Here is an 18,075-nt window from a genome sequence, read left to right as displayed (position 1 = left end):
TCATCCAATTCAACATTGAGAGAGTCCAGATTGCTGCATCAGTGGACAAGACTTGCTTGCCAATAGGCTGCGCAAGTCCTTGTGGATGAAAATGCTAGAACTATTCCAGAGCCTTTCGATGTTGTTGCTTCTGAGAGCTAGGACGCCTTCAAGTGCAGGGTAGTGGTTAGCCAATAATTTAAAATTTAAGAAATGTAAGAGAAGATACTAAAATTAAAAACATGACATGATATTCATTTTCCTTGAAGAAAGGCCATTTTAAATCCATGTCTGATGTTGTACCGCTTGCTAACTTCTCCACCCTATAAGAACTTTACTTTTACTTTTCTTTTTTGAACTAGGATGGACAGAAGCCTGGGTCAATGTCGGAGTGATGTTGGGATCAAACCTAGGTCTCTTGTATCAATGTGACAAAAGCCTTCACAAGTTCTGCTAGTTAGCACCTCCAGCCTATAAGAAGTTTTCAACTTATATCAGGTCTTTAATCGGAATATCTTTCAAAGATTCCTGTTCATTTTTGTGTCCATGGAATTCTCTGTATCATAAGGATTGTTACCTAAGATATCATATGTCCGGTAATAATTGAAAATGCAAGTTTTGACATATCAATCTCTTTTAACCCACCGTAGTAATCACTTGAAAATACTTTGACAGAATGGGCAATTGTACATTCATTTACTCCATATATTAGGGAAATGAGGGCGCTAAGACCTTCATTCAATTTCTTATATTTTGTTTACATGGATGTTGCCATAAGTTATATTTAGCATACCACTTTGTTTAAGGCAATTGAGCTTATTGGAGATCTTGTGGTAAGAGTTGGACCGTCCAAGACCCTCAGTGATGGAGTCTGTTACCTGTTTTATAGGTAAGTGTGTATAATTAATAATTAGAAGTAGACTCCTAGAAAATGATTTGAAGAATATGACCATTCAATGTAAAGTCTATCTGATTGAGGCAAACTGAGGACATCTACCACCTTGCTTCCTTTTTCTCTCATCTAGCAGGCCACCCTCAGAAATTTTTTCTTTTGTTGCTGATCTTTGGACTCTGTAATATAACTTTGATTTTTTTTTTCAGAAGACCCTCATCTTTTCATGAAGACTTGGAGTGGAAAAGTTTTATGGAAACTGTACAACTAATTCAGATAGAAGTGTTCCATTCGAAACCAGAGGGAAGGAAGGTGCGACAACTCCTTTCCATCTCTTCTCCAACGGATGGATTAGTTCTGCAACGACTAGGTTAGTTTCTGACTCACGAAATTGTTGCAGGGCAGTGCCGAGATACTCCGTTTATTTGGATTTCATGGCCACAACGATCAACATAAACTCTTTAATTATTGGAAAATTCTGGTTAACACGAAACAGACCCAAAATTCTAAACAAGTTATTAATCTTTTGAGTCTATCCTAGCAGTTTCTTTGTTTCTTCTCTTCTGATATCCCTCTAATTGTATTTCTTTCCGTGAGAAATAAATTAGGCGGACTTCGAGCCCTCCTCTTCCCTCAACAACACCGGAAACAAAAAGCAACAAAAAGAGAGAAGGAGAAGCTCATATCTTTCACCAGAAATAAAGGGTTGAGACAGTGAGACTAATCCTGTTAAACTAGGAGTTCGAGATGCTCGTTTTCCAATTTGCTCATTTCTGTCCCAAGTGTCCACTTCATGCTCTTTTAAATAAAGATTAAGGGAATGCATTGGAGCAAGTTAGTGGAATGTAAATAAGTATCTATATTTGAATCATCTCATATATCTAGCTACAGTTGCAGAGAACCTCAAGTTGACCTCTGCAAGGCATGCTTCTTTACACCACACTAGAGAAAATTCTTTTCTAACATAAACGTTCCATTTTTTGTTTATCTACTGGATTTCTTTTTTTCAGCAAACAGCATCACATTTAGTTGCTGCTATTTTAATCTTGAATTGCGGCAAACAACTACACTGCAATAAAAAGCATTTGTACCATTCATAGCATGAAGCTAGATAAACTTTAAGCATTACTTTTACAAACATTTACCACTATCAACGGCCTGTCAAGAGAGTAGATTCCATTGTTGATGCTGAGCAGGCAGACATGGTTAACAGTGAACTATCTGACATGCCAATATCATCAAAGCTTTCCTTCCCCATAGCTGAAATCTCGGCACTTTGTTGGAATGAATATGAACTTTCTTAAGAGTTCCACTCCTATGAAAACAGAGACTTGAGAAATGGATAATTAATTTCACTGCTAAAACGATTACAAATGTGAGTATTTATAGAAATATGTAGACATGAATAGGTGCATCCCTTCATGTAGAGTTGCAATGCTTCAATCATAGGTGCATCCCTTCATGTAGAGTTGCAATGCTTCATGAACTGGTACACTACTTTCTGAACAATCACGATGCTTTAATTTTCAATCTCATTAACTTTTAACACTCCCCCCATAATGAGATTGCCGGATATAATTCCGACCTTCTCTCTTATCTGAAAAAATCTGTCCCGAGGTAGTGCTTTTGTAAAGATATCTGCAAGTTGTTCTGCTGACTTGCAGTACTTTAGCTTCACTTCGCCTTTCTGTACAGCGTCACAAATAAAATGATATTTGAGTTTGATATGCTTGGTGCACTCATGATGAACTGGATTCTCAGTAATGGCTATTGCTGATCGATTATCACAATGAGGAATAGTAGCTTCAATTTGTGGTAACCCAATGTCAGAAAGCATTCTCCTCATCCATATAGCTTGTGATGCAGCTTTTGCTGCTGCTATATATTCAGCTTCTGCAGAGGATTGAGCAACAACACTTTGCTTCTTTGAAAGCCATGAACAGGCTCCCGAACTTAGCATGAACAAGTATCCTGATGTGCTTTTTGAATCATCAATGCTTCCCCCCCCCAATCACTATCTGTAAAACCAGAGAGAGAAGACTGCTCCTTGTTGTTGTAGAAAATTCCAAACTCGAGGGTCCCTTTTAAGTAACGTAGAACTTGTTTAGCTGCTCCAAAATGTATATTCCTTGGATTCTGCATATATCGAGAAAGTAAGCTAGTAACGAACATCAAGTCTGGCCTTGTTGCAGTCAAGTAGAGAAGGCTCCCAATAAGTCTTCTATACTGTGTGGCATCTACAAGTAGAGATCCATCTGATTTATTCAGTTTCTTTCCAACTGGTAAAGGAATGTCCACTAGTTTACAATCATGCATGTGAAACTTATTGAGAAGTTTTCTTGCATAACTGGTTTGTGACAGAAAAATTCCTACGGCTGTCTGATCTATCTCCATGCCAAGAAAATATTTGAGATGTCCAAGATCAGTCATCTCATATTTTGTGTTCATCTCTTCCTTGAATCTTCCAATTTTCTGTTCATTGTTGCCTGTAATAATAAGGTCATCAACATAAACAGCAACCAATATGATAGAATTACCTTCCTCTTTCAAATATAAAGTTGGTTCATTCTCACTTCTTCTGAACTTGTGTTTGAGGAAGTAACTGTCCAACTCAGAATACCAGGCTCGTGGAGCCTGTTTTAGACCGTACAATACCTTACTTAATTTACAGACTTTCTTCTCTTCTCCAGGAACTTCAAATCCGGGGGGTTGTTGTATGTAGACCTCTTCTTTGATCTCTCCATTCAAAAAGGTTGATTTCACATCCATTTGGTGAACTTGCCAATTTCTTTGAACTGCTGAAGCGAATACAAGTCTCACTATTTCCAAAAGAACAACTGGAGAAAAAGTGTCAGTGTAATCAACTCCAGCCTTTTGTGTAAAACCCCGAGCAACCAATCTGGCTTTATGTCTCTAAATAGTGCCATCTGGATTTAATTTAAGCTTATAAATCCATTTGACACGGATCACTGCTCGATCTTTTGGTTTATCAACCAAAAATCCAAGTTTGATTTTTGTTGATCATATTGATCTCTTCTTCCATGGCCTGCTGCCAAACTTGCTCCTTCACGGCTTCTTTAAATGTGGTAGGTTCAATCAACATCATTTGACATTGCTCATAAATTTCATGTAGTGATCTGAACTTTCTAGGAGGAGATTTTGAGCTTGAGTCCCTTGTAGATGAGCTAGGAGAACCCGCTGATAAGTCTGCTCTAACAGGGGTTCCTGCAGGAGTTCCAGTAGGTGACCTTGTATAAATATCATCGCTCTCCTGCTCTTCAAAAATTTGTGGCATACACTCTGTTGATGGCCTTGCTGTGTCATTACTCTAGAAGTGATCTTCGTCAAAGATCACATCTCGACTTACCACAATCTTTTTGTTTTTAGGATCAATCAAACGATAGGCCTTAGACTCAACTGAATAACCAACAAATATCATCTTCTTACTTTTTGGATCTAACTTGGTTCTCTTCTCTTTTGGAACCTACACAAAAGCAACACATCCGAATACCTTTAAGTGCTCCACACTTGGTTTCTGATTGCTCCAAGCCTCCAAAGGTGTTTTGTCATATACAACCTTCGTTGGACATCGATTTAGAATGTAAACTGTAGTGTTGATAGCCTCCCCCCAGTAAGGCTTTGGTAATTTAGCTTGATTAAGCATGGAGGAAGCCATTTCAACAATGGTTATGTTTCTTCTCTCTGCTATACCGTTCTGCTGCGGTGAATAAGCAGTTGTCAGTTGCCTCCTTATGCCTTCTAGCTTTTTGATAGAATTCATTAAATTCTGTTGATGTAAACTCGCCTCCTCGATCTGATCTTAAAGTCTAAATTTTGTATCCACTTTCTGCTTCAACTGCTGCTTTAAAGATCATAAACTTTTGGAAAGCTTTTGACTTCTCCTTAAGTAAATAAACCCAGCATTTTCGAAAAAAATCGTCAATGAAGGTTAAGAAATAGAAATGACCTCCAAGGGAAGGGACTGACATCTTGCCACAAATGTCAGTATGCACCAATTGAAGAGGGGCTTTTGCACGCCATTTTGCTTTGTCAGGAAAAGATGCTCTTGAATGCTTGCCCATAACACAGCTCTCACAAACTTCCTTCAGGTCATCAATATAAGGAAGTCCTTGCACAAAATTTTTCTCCTTCAAAAGCTTTAAAGATTTGTAATTTAGATGGCCAAATCTTCTATGCCATAGCTCGGATTCATTTTCAGTTGCTACTAATCCAGAGTTGTTTGTTGTAACTTGGAAAGGAAAGCATCTCTTTTCTGTCATTTGAACAGAAATTAGCAATCTTTGATGCTTGTCATATATCAAGCACTTATCTTGGGCAAAAGAAAGAGAATATCCATTTTGCATGAGTTGGCCCACACTAAGCAAGTCTGCTGCCAAATTAGGAATATATAAGACTTCTCTGATATGCCTGCTTCCTTGCTTGGTTTGAATTTTGATTGTGCCTTTTCCATTTGCCGTTAAGAAAGTCCCATCTCCGATTTGTATTTTTGGCTTGATGGATTCGTCTAGCTCCACAAACAGACTTCTTTTACCACTCATATGATTGCTACAGGCATTGTCTAATTACCATTGTCCTGTAGTTTCTACTTTGGCTTTCATGGCGGCAACAAAGAGAAAGTTTTCTTCTTCTGCTTCTGTCATCTTGGCCTGTTGTCCTTCTCCTCTTTTTTTCCTGCAGTCACGTTCTATGTGACCAAATTTTTGGCAAAACCGACACTGGGGTTTACCCTTGTACCAACAATCCTCAGTTTTATGATTGCTTCTTCTACAAATTTTACAAGTCAACTGCTTGCCTTCTGATGCCGGACCACTTCTATCTTGTTTTGCAGAGTTCTTTTTCCATGAAGATTCTGGCTTCTTCCCTTTGTTTTGTATTCTTGACGAGAACACACTTTCTGCTGATCTGCTTTCTCTTCGAAGTTTTCTTTGCTCATGCATATGCAAAGAGTACATGAGTTGTTGGACTGTGAGAGTTGATAGGTCTTTAGTCTCTTCGATCAAGATTACTGAATTATCATAATTTGGAGGAAGACTTACTAGGATCTTCTCCACAATACGTTGTTCAGTAATATTATCTCCTGCGGCCTTAATTTGATTTATGAGCTCAAATGCCCGAGAAAAGAATTCGGACATAGATTCTGTTTCTTTCATCTGTAGCATTTCAAACTCTCTGCGCAAATTTTGTAATCTAAGTGCAGATTGTCTCTCATCTTCTTGGTATTCAAGGCAAAGACGATCCCAGGCTTCCTTTGCTGTAGATGCATACATAATTCGAGGAAAAATTTTGGGAGAAATTCCAGCTTGAATACGAGCCAATGCCCGAGCATCTACCATTCTACTCTTATCTATTTGCTTCTTCGCTTCTTCTGTGAGTTGCACTCCTTGTTCTGGTTCTTGGAATTTAACCTCCACAGCATTCCACATACCCTCTGCCAACAAAAGAGTTCTCATCTTAATACGCCAGAACTCATAGTTTTCTCCATTAAAAATTGGATAGAGAGCATTTAATGAGTTTGACGTCGACAGCTTCTCCATTGTAGATGAAAACCCGTGCTCTGATACCACTTTGTTGGAATGAATATGAACTTTCTTAAGAATTCCACTCCTATGAAAACAGAGACTTGAGAAATGGATAATTAATTTCACTGCTAAAACGATTACAAATGTGAGTATTTGTAGAAATATGTAGACATGAATAGGTGCATCCCTTCATGTAGAGTTGCAATGCTTCAATCATAGATGCATCCCTTCATGTAGAGTTGCAATGCTTCATGAACTGGTACACTACTTTCTGAACAATCACGATGCTTTAATTTTCAATCTCATTAACTTTTAACAATTACAACCATCTTCAGACATCTCAGGAAGGGGAGCCTCGCGTTCCAGTATTCGGATCACCAGCCGCATAGGAGGCCTAGAACTGAAGTTAGGGTGTGAGCAAAGGAGGCCAAGCTTTAGCACCATCTCCATCTCTTCAGTTCAGCAATATATTCATTCCCCAAGTTAAGATCCCTTGCCTCCAAAATAGTCCCTGCCTTCCAGCACTCCAGAACTTTATCTACCAACACAATGTCTTATTCTGATGCTCTTATCTCTATTGGCCTTCTTCCACAGGCCACCTCAAGCCAAAATCCACCAAAGGCAAACTGTGAGATACTGGGCTGAAGTCGGCAGCCCCAGCCGACTTCAGCCCAACGCCCCTTTTGGAAGGGTAGAGCAGGGGATCGCAAATGCGATCCCCCTCCGCCTTCTCCGGGCGCGACGGGAGCGGAGGCGCCGCGGACAATCCGCGGCAGCCCCGCGGCCGTTTTGTGGCCGCTCCGCATCCGCACGAGCGGCCGCTGATCATGGCTGGCGTGAGAATCATGGCGGTCCACCGTTCGAATTGGGGGCCTATTAAAAACCCCCCATTCTTCTTCCTCTGTGATTGCTCCACCACCGACCTCTCCTCCCTCTTCTCCCTTCTTCTCTGGTGACCGCATGCACCACTCCAATCAAGTTCAGCCACCCCGGGAGCCTAGCTCCTTTGATTCTCTTAGTCCCCTGTTTTTCGATCTAGTTTGGCCGTTGGAAACCTCACCGCCGTCGCCGCGGCAAGCTGCCGGATCGAGCCACCTGCGGCCGGGATCCGCCGCCTCCGTCGACCGCCGGTAAGCCCTCTTCCCTTTTTGCTCTTCGATCTAGCTGGAACATGCTTGATTTCCTTTCCTTTGCTTTGGCCCCAAACCGAGATCACTCGGTTTTCCCTCGACGCCCGTCGCTGCAGAAGCCGCCAGCCGCCACTACGGCCGGCCGGCCGTCGGCCGGGCAACAGCCCTCGGCCGCCTTGGCTGACCCCCCCCCCCCCCCCAGCCAGTCCCTTCTTCTTCCTCTCCCGTTCTCCCATCTCCCCTGTTCATGGGGAGCTCGGTGAAGAAGAAGGCCACTGTGGGCCGTGAGTAGAATGATGGGCCGATGGGCCCTGTTCCATTGCAGGCCCAACTTGGGCCCAGTCCAGTCCGGTTGGGCCCAGTTGGGTAGTACCCTTGTAGGCCCAACTTAGGCCCAATTCAGTTCCGAACCCGGAATCCGAAATCTGGAACACGAAACCCGAAATCCGAACCCGAAACCTAATAGTATTATTTTTGATTTTTGCTTAGCTCTGAAATTAACAAAGAAATTAATTTAATTTAAACAGGTGAACCTGATCCGCCTATCTGAAGTAGGGATTAAGCGAGAAGAGGTAAGTAACTTAATACCTCAAGTGTGATTTCCAAATTATTTGATAAACTGATTAAGTTTTGACATATATTTTGTATCCAGTAAAATGGGTCAGGCATGTTAAATTTTATTTGAAAATCAGGTTATATGCTCTGAAATCCGTGAAATTTGAATGGACAGTTTATGAAATTTATTTTTTATATATATGCATTCTCAGCATGGCTATGTTCTGTTCTGGCCCCGCCAATGGGGATTATACGTTGGACCTGTCGACTTGTAATCTGTGAGGAACCGGTTTCGACACCGCGCCACCGGTGATTAGAATAGTGGTTTCTGGACACCGGCTGCCATCGATGGGTAAATATAGTGGATTTGGCACTTTTGTGCAACCCCGGCTGCCATCGGTGGATAAATATAGTGGATTTGGCACCTTGTGCAACCCATGCCATTGGGTTACGTGGCCGTAGCTTATTATGTTGAGATTCTGGTATCAGAGTTTTTTTTTTGAAAAAATGATAATAAGTTTTGAAAACAGTAAAACGATATTATTTATGATTTATCCCAATCATTATTCTGTATTTTGATCTGATATGCTCTGATCCCACTTTGGGGTATTTTGTTGCTTACTGGGCTAGTATAGCTCATTATTTTATTTTCTCTGTTTTTCAGATCCAGAGGCTTGATCGTATGGGATTGGGGAGTGTGTTAGATTTTCCGATGATTTTTTCAGTTATTGGCATTTAAGTTAGATTAGTTTGGACATTTGAATTATGTTAGCATATGCTATTTTGAAATTTTGTAAGACTGCTTTTGAATGACTTTAATTATTTATGTTAATTTTAAGCATCTGTGATTAACCCTTAAATAAGTTTTGAACATCTGTATTTGCTCCGATCTGTTCCGATGCCTTGCACGCCTGTGCGGCCCGCCGTGTGAGCATGCGGCATCTGCCGCGCTCCGGGCTCGGGGCGTGACACAAGCACATCTGTGCTTGTAGTTGCCTTGCTAGTCTTGGCGAGCTCCGGTGCAAGGTAACCCAAAGTTCCAACTATATGTGTCGTCTGGGGATCGTTTCCATGATCATACAGTCTTGCCAGGCCAAAATCACCTAGACTTCCATTCATCTGATCATCTAGCAGGATGTTGCTAGCCTTGATATCTCTGTGAACAACCACCTTCTCCCATCCTTCGTGCAAATAATAAAGCGCGGAAGCTACGCCTTTGATTATTTGGAATCTTTGTCCCCAACTAAGCATCGACATAGGTTGGTTAAATAGGTGCTTGTCCAAACTAGAATTGGGCATGAATTCATAGACCAACAAGAGCTCCCTTTTTCTCCTGCAATAACCAAGGAGCTGTACCAAGTTCCGGTGACGCAAGCGGCCGATGCTAACAATCTCTGCGATGAACTCTCTCATACCTTGTCTTGATTCATGCGAGACCTGCTTAACTGCAACTTGGATGTCAGTGTTTGGCAGCGTACCTCTGTAGACCTTACCAAAACCTCCAGCTCCCAATAGATGTTGGTCTCTGAAGCCTTTGGTGGCCAAGAATAGGTCCTTGTAGCAGAACCTCTGGGGTCCATATTCTACCTCCCAATCTTCAAACACCTCTCCGAATTTAATCCTACTATTCACAAGAAGGGTTATGCCAATTACGATTATTAACAACAAGAGTATTGCCAAGATTATCGGCAACCCAATCTTCCAAGACTCTAAGCGCGATTTAGACCCTGTGCGGGGGTCTAAATCAACGGCAAGGACATGATTTCTCCATATTTTGGTTGGTGTCTAGCTCAACGGCAAGGACATGATTTGATGAATTGCCATTATTGGTAGTGTTGAAGAGACCAAGGTATTGTTTGGGCAAAGCCCCAGGGAGCCCCCTGGTTGGAGGGAGCACAAATGCAAGTCCTTGCCCACTCATGTCTGGATATTCGGTGAGTACTGCAAAAACAAAGCAAGTGGAGAAAGAGTAAACATTACCATCTGAGGTGTTCTTGAAATGCAGTGGCACTTTGTGGAATGCATGTCCTTGCTGGTGGGTTGTAGTGTTGATTAATCTCAGAAGGCCATTGGGTGTGATCTCTGCTATGCCATCAAGGTACAACTCACTCCTTTGGAATCCATTGTATGTGAATTCATCATGTTTGGTTGCTGCGATTCCTGTAAGCAGACATATGACCAAAAGTAAGGACAGTTTTCGCTCCATTTGGAGAAGAATGGGGATTTTCTTTTTGAGCAATTCAGTGGTTATTTGCCACACATTATGATGTGTAGAAGCCCTTTTTTAGTTCATCCACCCACATCCAATTCAATGTTGAGAGATAGTCCAGATTGCTGCATCGGTGGACAAGACTTGCTTGTTCATGGGCTACGCAAGTCTTTGTGGATGAAAATGCTAAAACTATTCATCCAATTCAATGTTGAGGGATAGTCCAGATTGATCCAGATTGCTGCATCAATGGACAAGACTTGCTTGCCTATGGGCTACGCAAGTCCTTGTGGATGAAAATGCTAGAACTATTCATCCAATTCAACGTTGAGAGATAGTCCAGATTGATCCAGATTGCTGCATCAATGGACAAGACTTGCTTGCCTATGGGCTACGTAAGACCTTGTGGATGAAAATGCTAGAACTATTCATCCAATTCAGTGTTGAGAGATAGTCCAGATTGATCCAGATTGCTGCATCAATGGACAAGACTTGCTTGTCTATGGGCTGCGCAAGTCCTTATGGATGAAAATGCTAGAACTATTCATCCAATTCAACGTTGAGAGAGTTCAGATTGCTGCATCGTTGGACAAGACTTGCTTGCCGATGGGCTACGCAAGTTTTTGTGGATGAAAATGCTAGAACTATTCCGGGGCCTTTCAATGTTGTTGCTTCTGAGAGCTAGGACGCCTTCAAGTGGAGGGTAGTGGTTAGCCAATGATTTAAAATTTAAGAAATGTAAGAGAAGATACTAAAATTAAAAACATGATATGATATTCATTTTCCTCGAAGAAAGGCTATTTTAAATCCATGTCTGATGTTGTACCACTTGCTAACTTCTCCACCCTATAAGAAGTTTACTTTTACTTTTCCTTTTTGAACTAGGATGGACAGAAGCCCGGGTCAATATCGGAGTGATGTTGGGATCAAACCTAGGTCTCTTGTATCATGTGACCGAAGCCTTTACAAGTTCTGCCAGTTAGCACCTCCAGCCTATGAGAAGTTTTCAACTTATATCAGGTCTTCAATCGGAATATCTTTCAAAGATTCCTGTTCATTTTTGTGTCCATAGAATTCTCTGTATCATAAGGATTGTTACCTAAGATATCATATGTCCGGTAATAATTGAAAATGCAAGTTTTGATATATCAGTCTCTTTTAACCCACCGCACTAATCACTTTAAAACACTTTGACATAATGGGCAATTGTACATTCATTTACTCCATATATCAGGAAAATGAGGGCGCTAAGACCTTCATTCAATCCTTATATTTTGTTTACATGGATAGTGCCATAAGTTATATTTAGCATACCACTGTGTTTAAGGCAATTGAGCTTATTGGAGATCTTGTAGTAAGAATTGGACTATCCAAGACCCTAAGTGATAGAGTCTGTTACATATTCTATAGGTAAGTGTGTATAATAAATAATCAGAAGTAGACTCCTAGAAAATGATTTGAAGAATATGACCATTCAATGTAAAATCTATCTGATTGAGGCAGAATAAGGACACCTACCACTTTGCTTCCTTTTTCTCTCATCTAGCAGGCTACCCCCAGAAATTTTTTCTTCTGTTGCTGATCTTTGGACTCTGTAATAAAACTTTGATTTTTTTTTGCCAGAAGACCCTCATCTTTTCATGAAGACTTGGAGTGGAAAAGTTTTATAGAAACTGTAAAACTAATTCACATAGAAGCATTCCATTCATAACCAGAGGAAATTTTTGACAACTCCTTTCCATCTCTTCTCCAATGGATAGATTAGTTCTGCAACGACTAGGTTAGTTTCTGACTCATGGAATTGTTGCAGTGGAGTGCCGAGATACTCCGTTTATTTAGATTTCATGGCCACAATGGTCAACACAAACTCCTTAATTATTGGAAATTTTTGGTTAACACGAAACAGGCCCAGAATTCTAAACAAGTTATTAATCTTTTGAGTCTATCCTAGTAGTTTCTTTGTTTTTTCCCTTCTGATATCCCTCTAATTGTATTTCTTTCCGTGAGAAATAAATTAGGCGGACTTCTAGCCCTCCTCTTCCCTCAACAATACCGGAAACAAAAAGCAACAAAAAGAGAGAAGGAGAAGCTCATATCTTTCACCAGAAATAAAGGGATCTGAGACAGTGAGACTAATCCTGTTAAACTAGGAGTTCGAGATGCTCGTTTTCCAATTTGCTCATTTCTGTCCCAAGTGTCCACTTCATGCTCTTTTAAATAAAGATTAAGGGGATGCATTGGAGCAAGTTAGTGGAATCTAAATAAGTATCTATATTTAAATCATCTCATATATCTAGCTACAGTTGCCGAGAACCTCAAGTTGACCTATGCAAGGCATGCTACTTTACACCACACTGGAGAAAATTCTTTTCTAGCATAAACGTTCCATTTTTTGTTTATCTACTGGATTTCTTTTTTTCAGCAAACTGCATCACATTTAGGTGCTGCTATTTTAATCTTGAATTGCGGCAAACAACTACACTGCAATAAAAAGCATTTGTACCATTCATAGCATGAAGCTAGATATACTTTAAGCATTACTTTTACAAACATTTACCACTATCAACGGCCTGTCAAGAGAGTAGATCCCATTGCTGATGCTGAGCAGGCAGACATGGTTAACAGTGAACTATCTGACATGCCAATATCATCAAAGCCTTCCTTCCCCAAACCTGAAATCTCGGCATTCCAACCATCTTCAGACATCTCAGGAAGGGGAGCCTCGCGTTCCAGTATTCGGATCACCAGCCGCATAGGAGGCCTAGAACTGAAGTTAGGGTGTGAGCAAAGGAGGCCAAGCTTTAGCACCATCTCCATCTCTTCAGCAATATATTCATTCTCCAATTTAAGATCCCTTGCCTCCAAAATAGTCCCTGCCTTCCAGCACTCCAGAACTTTATCTACCAACACAATGTCTTGTTCTGATGCTCTTATCTCTATTGGCCTTCTTCCACAAGCCACCTCAAGCAAAAATCCACCAAAGGCAAACACATCGGTGCTTGTAGTTGCCTTGCCAGTCTTGGCGAGCTCCGGCGCAAGGTAACCCAAAGTTCCAACTACATGTGTAGTCTGGGGATCGTTTCCGTGATCATAGAGTCTTGCCAGGCCAAAATCACCTAGTCTTCCATTCATCTGATCATCTAGCAGGATGTTGCTGGCCTTGATATCTCTGTGAACAACCACCTTCTCCCATCCTTCGTGCAAATAATAAAGCGCGGAAGCTACACCTTTGATTATTTGGAATCTTTGTCCCCAGCTAAGCATCGGCTTAGGTTGGTTAAATAGGTGCTTGTCCAAACTAGAATTGGACATGAATTCATAGACCAACAAGAGCTCCCTTTTTCTCCTGCAATAACCAAGGAGCTGTACCAAGTTCCGGTGACGCAAGCGGCCGATGCTAACAATCTCTGCGATGAACTCTCTCATACCTTGTCTTGATTCGTGCGAGACCTGCTTAACTGCAACTTGGGTGTCAGTGTTTGGCATCATACCTCTGTAGACCTTACCAAAACCTCCAGCTCCCAAGAGATGTTGGTCTCTGAAGCCTTTGGTGGCCAAGAATAGGTCCTTGTAGCAGAACCTCTGGGGTCCATATTCTACCTCCCAATCTTCAAACACCTCTCTGAATTTAATCCTACTATTCACAAGAAGGATTATGCCAATTACGATTATTAACAACAAGAGTATTGCCAAGATTATCGGCAACCCAATCTTCCAAGACTCTAAGCTCGATTTAGACCCTGTGCGGGGGAGGGTTGGAAGACGTGAGAGATCGAGTGCTTGAGCCCTTCCATTCAACTTAAAGCTCCAGCCCAGAATGTAATGAGATGTTATAAATGGTCCTACCGAAGAAGAAAATTCGACATACATATAGTCTGAGATCAAGGAAGAGAGAGTTACATTTGAAGACAAGCATGGAACGCCTGGTTTGGCTACATCAATAGGTGCCAACGATACATTAAGCAGTCCTTCCAAGTGATTGTATTCTATCCAGGCCTGTATTGGTTTGCCACTCACAAGGCTCAGGTTCTTGAACCCACCTCCGTCATCATTTGTGTAATAAGCTGCATGCGAGGAGCTAATTATCACGTCCTCGCCTCTGCGAGGCACGTGAGGCATCTAGTGCCCACGTGGGGGCCACATGAGGGGGGAACACGGGGCTCCCCTGCCAGATATTGTCCGGTTCTAGGACTTTACGCAAGCGTCCTTCACCCCTCCCCGGTTTTGTTTTCCACCCAAAACGCGTCTGCAGGATTTGGAGTCACCCGCCTCATATGCCCAGGCTCTGGAACGAGTCTTTCCGATGTGGGACTATTAGGCCTCACACCCTTCCCACCATCGGACAAGAGCCGTCCTCGGCTCTGATACCAAATGTCACGCCCCCGCCTCTGCGAAGCACGTGAGGCACCTAGTGCCCACGTGTGGCCATATGAGGGGGCAACACGGGGCTCCCCTGCCAGATATTGTCCGGTTCTGGGGCTTCGCGCAAGCGTCCTTCACCCCTCTCCGGTTTTGCTTTCCTCCCAAAACGCGTCTGCAGGATTTGGAGTCACCCGCCTCATATGCTGTTGCCCAGATAGACAACCCAAGAGGGGGGGGGGGGGGGTGAATTGGGTTTTTAAAATAATTTGGCTAATTAAAACTTTGTGGATGATTAATTAAAAACTATAGCAAGTTATTTAATTAAAGCCTAGTGCTGTGAGTAATGTGCGGGGAAGAAGATGAGAGACAATGCACTACAAACACAAAGTTTTATAGTGGTTCGGAGCTAACCCTTGCTCCTACGTCCACTCCCCAAGTCTCACTTGGGAATTTCACTATAACCCCCTTGGATTACAGCCGGTTGTTTTGCAAGCTCACAACCAAACTTGTTGTTTTACGAGCTCACAACGAACTCGGTCGGTTTTCCCAGGCTCACCGACTAGAACCAACCCCGATTGTTTTCCCGGGCTCACAATCAAACCCTTACACACGTTGGTTTTAACTTGGCTCACCAACCAACTTTAAACCCCTTGATTCAATCCCCCGATTGAATCAAGTAAATACAAGAGATAGAAGAAAACAGAAAATAGCTTCTCAAAAAGCAGATTTAAAACAATATAATCGTAAAGGAGTTAGAAGCCCTCAAACACTTTTAAGCTGGTGAAGAGGTATGGCTTCTGGAACTCCGGTCTCCTCTTGAAAGAGTGGTCGGCTTGAATGCAGGAGGAGGAAGCTTTGATTGTTGGGAAGAAGTTGTTGGAGCAGTAAATGCAGATCTTCCCTTTTTCGTTTAAGAGCACTTGGAGAGCTTGAAAACTTGAATGCTTGGAGTGGAATATCTGTTCCCTGCCTTGCTACAGTCCTCTGTGGCTATTTAAGCCAACCCCCACGGAAACTAGCCGTTACTCTGCTTTTTCTGGCCGTTCTGCACACTCTGCGCAGCCTGACAATATGACCGTTGGTGGGTTGGAGTCGACTCGCGCGATCAGGAGTCGACTCGGCTGTAGCAGGAGTCGACTCACGCTTTTCCGGAGTCGACTCGGCAACTGTTCCAAATTTGAATTAAAGTTGCCGTCTTGACTGGGAGTCGACTCGTCTTGACCTGGAGTCGACTCGCCAACTTCTGGAGCTGACCTGGCAATTTTGGAGTCGGCTCATCCACTGAAGTCCGTGGATCCAATTTTGAATTTTGTCCACTCGAGTCGACTCGACTGTCCTGGGAGTCGACTCGAATCTCAGAGCCCGAACTCCCGATTCTCTGTCTTTTGGCTCATCCAGTCTTGGAGTCGACTCGAACTTTCTTGGAGTCGACTCGGCTCTCAGTTTCCGAAAGTTGGTCTTCTGCCTTTTGACGTGAAGCTTGTCTCGGAGTCGACTCGAGCTGTCTGTGAGTCGACTCGAATCTCAGAGGCAGTAACATGGTCTTCTGTCTGTTGATGGTCGCTCAGTCTCGGAGTCGACTCGCGTACTGCGGGAGTCGACTCGAATCTCAGAGTCCGAAAATTGTTCTCTGACTTTTTCCTTGTGTTCCTCTGAGAGTCGACTCTTACCTTCTTTGGAGTCGACTCGAGCTCGTGCCAGTGAACTTGATACGCTTGGAGTCCACTCGTGATACTCGGGAGTCGACTCGAGTCTCAGACTTTGGTTCAGCAGACTTCTTACCTCATCCAAAATACTATGAACCAAATCTAGAGACACTTGGACAGGATTTTCACTGAAACACTCAATTGAATTCATTAGTAATCACAAGATATACTCAAATGCTTTGAGCTCATCAAAATCAAATGGGGTTTTAATCAATCACTCCACATATGCCCAGGCTCTGGAATGAGTCTTTCCGATGTGGGACTATTGGGCCTCACACTAATAGACTTTGGACTGTTAACATCAATTCCGACATGATTATTGTCAATATCGTCAAATTCAGGGTTCATGTTTGAATCGAACTCGATGGCCACAACTTGGTTTGAAGAATATGAGTTGCTTGAATTGAAAAGTCCAAGGAATTGACTAGGTAAGGCATAAGACAGATCTACCGATTGTGCAAGAACGAACGCAATTCCATGGCCAAACAAGTCTTGGTACTTAGGGATCATTGCAAAGACGAAAGAAGTTGAGAAGGAGAGAGCTTTACCAGTTGTCGAGTTCTTAAAACGGATGGGAGTTGGGAGAAAGGCGTGGCCCTTGGCTGGCTGTCTAGTGTCAGTGAGCATTAGGAGGCCATTGGGAGTGATCTCTGCGATGCCATCTAACCGCAGTTTGGCAGAACCGAATCCATTGTAAGTAAAATCGTCATCTTCTGCTGATGCTGTAGCGAGTGTAAGGATGAGAAAGAAGAACATGTTCTTTGGAAACATGGCTCGGGTCTAACTTTACTCGCCTTCGACAATATGAGAGATTTCTCTTCTGCTTATGATATTAATAACATAGAAGTGCCATTGGTTTCCCTTGCCTACCATTTTATGGATCATAAATGCTTGGAAAGCGAGGAGAGAAACAGGAAGTAGAGCAAAGGGCACATTCACCATTAAGTTCCTCGTCCGACATGGTTCCTCGTAACTTGCACCAATTCCCTCCTGCCATGTTGGATGCAAAATGGAGCAATGGTGCAGCATAGCATTGCCCCCGATTTAGTCATCCTTAATGATGTCCGACCCCCCGTTCATGCATATCAACAAGTGGGTCATTGATTTAAAGATTACGTAACTTCCCTTTTGGTGAGGGAACAAGCAGAGAGCCTAGGCATGCTTTGAATTCTGTCCTCTCGTTCTTCCTTGCAGCTGTCACCTCTACTATGTGTCACGGATATTTCTAGGATGTGTGTCCATGAACATTTGCTTCTCTTGTACGCAGCAGGCAAACAAAGCAAAAACAAAAATCACAAGAAAAAAAAGGAAAAAGTATTTATTCTTTCAATGAGGTAATAATAAGAAGCCAATTAACTTTTTAAGTGCTTGGGTTTTGCCTGCAGAATTATAACCGTCACTGTCACGCCCCGAACCCAGCACCCAGGTTCGGTACGCGGCCGGCCGCATGAGCTCTAGAGCAGTGCCCTAAAGATCATGCAAGGCCTATGATTAACAAAAATTCCAATAAATCCACAAGAAATTGATAATTCAAATAGACAAATCCGACATGTCCAAATAAATAAATTAGTTCAATTACAAGATCTTCAAATGTTCATCAACATCAAAGAAGGATAAACAAACTAACTAACTAATGACTCTGGTACTTGCACTCTGCGCCCATCCCATCCAAATCTATGCATCCTGCAACTCTGGTAAGGAA

At 42.4% G+C, this 18,075-nt stretch overlaps 1 protein-coding gene and 1 long non-coding RNA gene across 2 annotated transcripts; one reads left to right on the top strand and one right to left on the bottom strand.

Annotated features, from left to right (window-relative positions):
* The first annotated feature begins 909 nt into the window (after window positions 1-909).
* Window positions 910-3,036, top strand: LOC113463587. The gene is made up of 2 exons (XR_003388057.2): window positions 910-1,241; window positions 1,480-3,036. It is a non-coding gene; the product is annotated as an uncharacterized LOC113463587 (long non-coding RNA).
* A 9,751-nt stretch (window positions 3,037-12,787) lies between these two features.
* Window positions 12,788-17,537, bottom strand: LOC108511747 (L-type lectin-domain containing receptor kinase SIT1-like). The gene is made up of 2 exons (XM_026809618.2): window positions 16,922-17,537; window positions 12,788-14,045 (listed from the first exon to the last, which is right to left on the bottom strand). Exons 1-2 carry the CDS (start codon window positions 17,142-17,144, stop codon window positions 12,868-12,870), a joined length of 1,401 nt encoding a protein of 466 aa, XP_026665419.1. The 5' UTR covers window positions 17,145-17,537; the 3' UTR covers window positions 12,788-12,867.
* Window positions 17,538-18,075: the final 538 nt, after the last annotated feature.

This window comes from Phoenix dactylifera, unplaced genomic scaffold, assembly GCF_009389715.1.
Source record: "Phoenix dactylifera cultivar Barhee BC4 unplaced genomic scaffold, palm_55x_up_171113_PBpolish2nd_filt_p 000807F, whole genome shotgun sequence".
In the NCBI taxonomy this organism is placed as follows: domain Eukaryota; kingdom Viridiplantae; phylum Streptophyta; class Magnoliopsida; order Arecales; family Arecaceae; genus Phoenix; species Phoenix dactylifera.
The sequence above is the reverse complement of the archived record's forward strand: the minus strand, read 5'-3'. Positions and strand labels throughout refer to the sequence as shown.